This window comes from Raphanus sativus, chromosome 7, assembly GCF_000801105.2.
Source record: "Raphanus sativus cultivar WK10039 chromosome 7, ASM80110v3, whole genome shotgun sequence".
In the NCBI taxonomy this organism is placed as follows: Eukaryota; Viridiplantae; Streptophyta; class Magnoliopsida; order Brassicales; family Brassicaceae; genus Raphanus; species Raphanus sativus.
In genome coordinates, this window is record NC_079517.1 from 10,434,031 (window position 1) to 10,439,870 (window position 5,840).

At 32.3% G+C, this 5,840-nt stretch overlaps 1 protein-coding gene across 1 annotated transcript; it reads right to left on the reverse strand.

The window, feature by feature from the left end:
- Window positions 1-2,250: 2,250 nt before the first annotated feature.
- On the reverse strand, window positions 2,251-5,072 carry LOC108814368 (uncharacterized). The gene is made up of 8 exons (XM_018586923.2): window positions 4,260-5,072; window positions 4,055-4,154; window positions 3,713-3,769; window positions 3,507-3,597; window positions 3,316-3,398; window positions 3,166-3,227; window positions 2,994-3,090; window positions 2,251-2,649 (listed from the first exon to the last, which is right to left on the reverse strand). Exons 1-8 carry the CDS (start codon window positions 4,544-4,546, stop codon window positions 2,587-2,589), a joined length of 840 nt encoding a protein of 279 aa, XP_018442425.1. The 5' UTR covers window positions 4,547-5,072; the 3' UTR covers window positions 2,251-2,586.
- Window positions 5,073-5,840: the final 768 nt, after the last annotated feature.

Genomic DNA, 5,840 nt, shown 5'->3' on the forward strand with positions numbered 1-5,840 from the left:
TATCTTTGCAGTTTCTTAGCACTCTTTACTTGTAGCACAATAGGATTTAAGTTTAGCTTGTATCACTCTTTACATTGTTAAGTAATGTTCTTATTAAAACAAAAAGGTTATTCTTCAGTAATATATATATATATATATATATATATATGAAACTCATGCATACGGTCATGTTCGTCAATGTTGCATGACTTATCACGTGAGCAGTTGCAATTCTAAATCACAGAAAAATGACTAAATTAATTTTTTTTTTTTACAATATGTAACTACACATAAGAATGTCATGACAGCAAAACAAACAATACTTGGCCGCAGAAATCTGCGACAACGAAGCGAACAATATTTGATCGCTCATTACAGTCACAAATTGCAGTCATTCTACCAGGTAGACATTCACTAGGTGCGGTTGATTTAGAATCTCGATAGTTCTACTACTTTGAAGTTTTCCTTGTTTCCCATCACTAATTGTAATTCCTCCTCCTTTCATTGGAAATATCTCATCAATCACATCTTCATTCTTGTCATATGTCTGGAGCATCCATTGTTAAAATATATGACTTAGATCCACTAGATTCATCAGAGGTATATGCAACCTTTTCCACCTTTTTGCCATCAGTGCAATCATTTGTGGTCATTCTAGACAGTATACTCAGTTTCATGTGGTTTCTCTCAGAAAGAGTACAAATCTCCTTTAGCAATCCACATATTTCCACATCAATTACGCTCCATAAAACACTTTCAAACTTTCTACACTTGTCTTATCTTCCTAAGGAATTTTTAGCAATCCACATATTTCCACATCAATTACGCTCCATAAAACACTTTCAAACTTTCTACACTTGTCTTATCTTCCTAAGGAATTTTTAGCAATAAGGTCTTTTTGTATTCTAATTTACCATAACTATAACATCCTTTCCCATTTTTTCCTTGTGGAATTATGTTTGTGATTAGCTAGAGTATTCACTTGTGATCAGCCACAATATGCATGAGGCGGATCTGACCCGCTTTCCAACACTAGAGTTAGTCGAGGGTGAGAGTTTTGTTGTTATCCACACAAAAATTGTAACTCTTGCTAATCAAGGAAAAATACGAAAGACCTATTTTCTCTCCTCTTAAACGTTAGTCCTCACACCGACAGATGAATTCATGGGTAACATAATCATGCTTTAGATATGCTACTCCAAATGTTTCTAAATAAGTGTCATTTTAATTTTTATTTTTTTCATAAAAAGTGTTATTTTACAATTTCAGTATAATTTATACTTACTTTTAATTCAATATTAATTGCAAAATGCATTGATGTTATAAATAAATTTATTTATCTAAATACTATTGGTTAAATAGATGAAACAAAAACATAAATGTGTTTCAAACATTTTCTTAATATCGTAAAAAATGTCTAAGTTATGTTTTCTACGAAACGGAGGGAGTAGTGCGTTATTTGACTTAAAAGAGTTAAGCGGAGCAACCGATCCTCAAAAACACTAAAGTCATATGTTAGCATGCTATATTACCTATATATACACCTTTATAGTGTTAAAAAAAACACACCTTTATAATATTACTGCGGCTATATAAAAATAAAATTTCTAAAAGCTATTTTATTATCATCTCAGTTAATTTTACACTGATCTAACTCAAAACTAGTAAAATTTATTATTTATTGTGTATGTTAATTCGTATAATATATAGAAGTTTAACTGTATACACTTCTACTAGATTTGAACTCATGTGATAATATTATTCTAAATACTAAAGTACATGTCATGATTCTATTTTGTGTTTATATAGTTTTTTGTCTTTATATGTTATGTCTATTTAGTTATTTATGATCACTTGCTGCATTTGTGAATACGCAAAGGTGTTTATAGCCTTATAGGACATGACGACATGTCGATTATGAAAACAACCTATGAAGGAACACATAACCACCCACTTCCGGTCAGAGCAACAGCAATGGCTTCTACTGCTTCCACTTCTCTATTCTTGTTACGGGATTCTACAGACAACCTTTCTCATCCTTCTTATTTTCAACAAAGTGGCAGCCATAATCAAATCATTCCATTACAAGCCGATTAAATTGGATGATGTATAATTTCTATTTCTCATCATTTTCTTTCTTTTTATAGACACTTATGTCGCCATCATGTATTCTTGTATATTTATGTTATTGGTTTTTATATTAACATTAACATGTTAAGAAGAAATGGGTACCAACCAAAATAACACACCCAGTGATCAAAAGATGACATATACAAATCTAAACACGCTCTTCTATTTCCCATAGAATCATATATCATATTACACAAATCGCTTAGAAGTCGACAACAACATTTAACTAAGGTGATCAATCTATAGACCTTGTCAAGAGGGTTTTGGGTCTGGAGCCAGGACCAAGACTACTCCTTTCCTCAAGATTATGGCACTGCTTCAAAGATCTTTGGTGACACGAAAGAATCACATTTCTACAAACTTGAGATAAAGATGAAAAGAAAGAAAAAAAACTATATATATATATATATAGTGAGCTCTCCAGCTTCTTTTAAGATAATTTACAGGTAATTAAGGGAAACCGATTGACTTCACAAGTCACCCAAAAGGCTCTTGCTTCATATGGAAACCGCCATTTTGCATTGTGTTGAAAGGCAGCGCCTGGTACAAAGGGGAGCAAAACCAACTTCATTGCTATCGCCAAAGAGAACAAGTGAAAAACTAACACATGTGTATGTCTATACCAAAAAGTCTAAAAGATGGAGCAAACTAACTCTTAGTTCTCAACTTTTGGGAAGCAGTGATTCTTATAAACTTCCAATCAGACCAAAACATTCTAATGTAATAAAGCTAGTGTAGACACTCAGCTATTTAGCAGCATGCAAATTCTATTTTTGAGCCATTTAAACCAAAAACTCAATGTTCAAACTAGAGTAGGAGTCACAAGTAACAAGTTAACATAATAATAGACTTTTGATGCAAAAATGAGCAGCCTATGAACTTACCAAAGTTGAATAACTCATTAAGGTAGCTGAAAGATCATCATCCATTGCAACCGGCAATGGGGGCATCTGGCTCATCAAGCCAGGCATATTATTCATGCTGCCAAATTAAGATATCAGTTAATCAGCTCTACCTAATTTAGAGGAAATCTTGAAAAAAAAGCGATCAACTTACTCGTTTTGGATGGAGATAAGGTTGTTCCTTGCCTGATAGAAGAGATCTATGTTATCATGTGCCTGTTCATAGTCATCAGGAGAGATACCAACTTTAGGAAAAAAAAAAACGCATATTGAATTCTATTAAAACAGACAATCTAGAACTTACCTTGTATGAGGAGAGATTGGCTCTAATTTGACTAAATGCTCTTACATTCTGGTCTAAGAGACTGATTGCATTGCCGCTTAAATCTGCGACAGAGAACCAAAAAATAATCAGTAAAAAAAATGAAGGCAAAAGATTACTGCAACTAAACAAGGTAATGATCAGAGAAAAGACTTCAATGTAATATGTTTTACCTGAGGTTGTAGAGGGCATTAAGAAAGGGTACGAAGCCATGCTAGAAGGCGAAACAGAAGGTATGCTCGAAGTCAATTCCACCTGCTTGTCCTGAAGAAAATATTAAAATCTTTTAGAAAGTTGCCTTATAAAACAAGGACCTTAAGGTTGCTTTTATTCAGAAGTGTGTCAACTCATCATCAAATGGCAAGAATCAACAACATACCTTGCTATAACTTATTCTTTTTCCACAGTTTATTTCTTCTGCTTTCCTTCTCTTTCTCTGTTTAAAACAGAGTCAGTTATATATTAATTGGACAAAGACAGAAGGCAAAAAAATTAAGAAAGCATTCTGCAAATAAGAGAAGATTCTGCACAGAGTCAGTATATTAATTTCCCTAAAGGTTCTTTCATTAAAACTTAACAGGAGTGGTAAACCAAAACTAGTTAGTAGGACAAGCAAAGAGGCAATGCAAATTCAGCACTGTTTCTTTGATACACCTATAACTATACGACTGCAAAATGGTTACAAAACTCCATATAGATTAGGTGAAAGAGAGAGGTTTACCGTCATCCATCTACACCTTAAAGCAACATCTCGAACAGTTTTGTCAGGTAAAGTGGCTGCAATTTTAATATACTTCATGATACTTGGCTTATCCTTATAACTGCAAAACACAATCAACAAACAACTCCTTAAAGTCATACCAACTTCAAAACAAAAGACACCATTGATATAAAGAAAGAAAGAACATAACATAACAAAGACTCACTTCTCAAGGCCAACCTCCAGTCTGAGCTGTTCTTCAGTTGACCATTCAGTAGCCAAGGGAGTATCTGGCTTGAGCCCAGAAACCGAATCAAGAGAAGAATTTGACGAATACCCATTTTGAACAAGCCCAGAATTAGCATTACTGCTCATCATATTCATCCCCAACAAGGCACCACTCCGACCAAAGTAAGGACCCATCTCTGAAGAAGAAGTATTCGTCTGAAAATTTATAGAACTCAAAGAACCTTCATGACCGAACCCAGAACTAGATCGAGTAGCCATCCACATAATCCAACAAAACAAACCCCAAAAACTACCTCTAAACCCTCACCATCCCCCCCCCCTCTCCCTACAAATCAACTAAAAAGGAGCAAACTTTAGCACTTTGGAATCGAAATCAAATCCCTAAAACTAATCTAAAAATCCGAACTTTCCTTTGGATTCCCGGAGATCCAAGTCCAAACTCGAAGCCCTTTTGATTAGATATGAAAAAGACAGACCTTGAGAAAGTGGATCATGTTAAGCCATGGAACAAGTAAAAGACTTAAACTTTGGTTAAGCTTATAAAACCACACCAATTATTTGAGTCTTCTGTCTCTCTTTTAGATTGTGGAATTGCTTTTTTGTTTTTTTGTTCCTCCCTCTCTCTCTCTTTCTCTCTCTCTCTCTCTCTCTCTGTGTATTGAGAGAGCAGAGCTTTCTATATCTATGGTGAATTTTAAGAGGGATAAAAATAGAAAAAGGTAGAAAATGGAGAAAAGTATGTGTCTATTGCATGCTTGTTGTGTTTTAATTATATACTCGATGAAAAACAACGTCAACCTTCCACCAGCTTCTTGGGAAGAGATAAACTCAAATCTGCGCCAATAGAAGGAGAAGATGAACTCAAAAATAAAAAGAAATCTAAGATTAATACTCTCTCTTTCAAATCACTAGATTTCTTACTTAAATAATGGTATATGAATTTTGAAAAATGTATATAAATTTAATAATTCTCAAAAATTCAATAGATTTCTTTCTGTTTTCTTCAGTGTTAAGAAATTAATTGAAATGTAATTAAAATGCATTATTCTAGTTAATAGATTTAAAAAATTTAGACCAATAATAAATTAATAAATAAATATATTTTACCAAAATATAAATCAGTATATTTTTACCAGAAATTAGTATAAAACTAATAGATTTTTCAGGCTTTCAGAAAAAAAACTAAATTTAATTATAAATATAATATTATATTTCTGACTAATGATTTTAATGTTTAAATCAATTATAAGTAAGTAAATTCATTAATTTAAAGTTGTTTAACAATCTATTAATAATAATTAATGAAATGCATTAAAATTACAAATTCTATTTTTGAAATAATTTTTCAAGATATTTATCTTTTAGAAATAGATTCATCTATTCTTATATAGAGGTAAATGGAAAAAGAAAAAGAATTTTGACTGTAATCAAAGAATAGAATAAAAAGTGGATTCCCTCCCTAATTGAAGGGAGGTAGACCAAGAACAACATATATTCATTTGTGGTTTGTTTATTTTTATTTTATTATATACTATGACATTTAACTTATTATAAAAAA

What these genes read in the sequence shown, in the direction of transcription:
- LOC108814368 (XM_018586923.2), bottom strand. Translation starts at nt 4,546, where the DNA reads ATGTGGATGGCTACTCGATCTAGTTCTGGGTTCGGTCATGAAGGTTCT. An exon ending in CTTATCTCCATCCAAAACGA is followed by an intron (nt 3,091 to 3,165) that starts GTAAGTTGATCG and finishes TTAATTTGGCAG; the next exon opens with CATGAATAATATGCCTGGCT. An exon ending in TAATGAGTTATTCAACTTTG is followed by an intron (nt 2,650 to 2,993) that starts GTAAGTTCATAG and finishes CCTTTGTACCAG; the next exon opens with GCGCTGCCTTTCAACACAAT.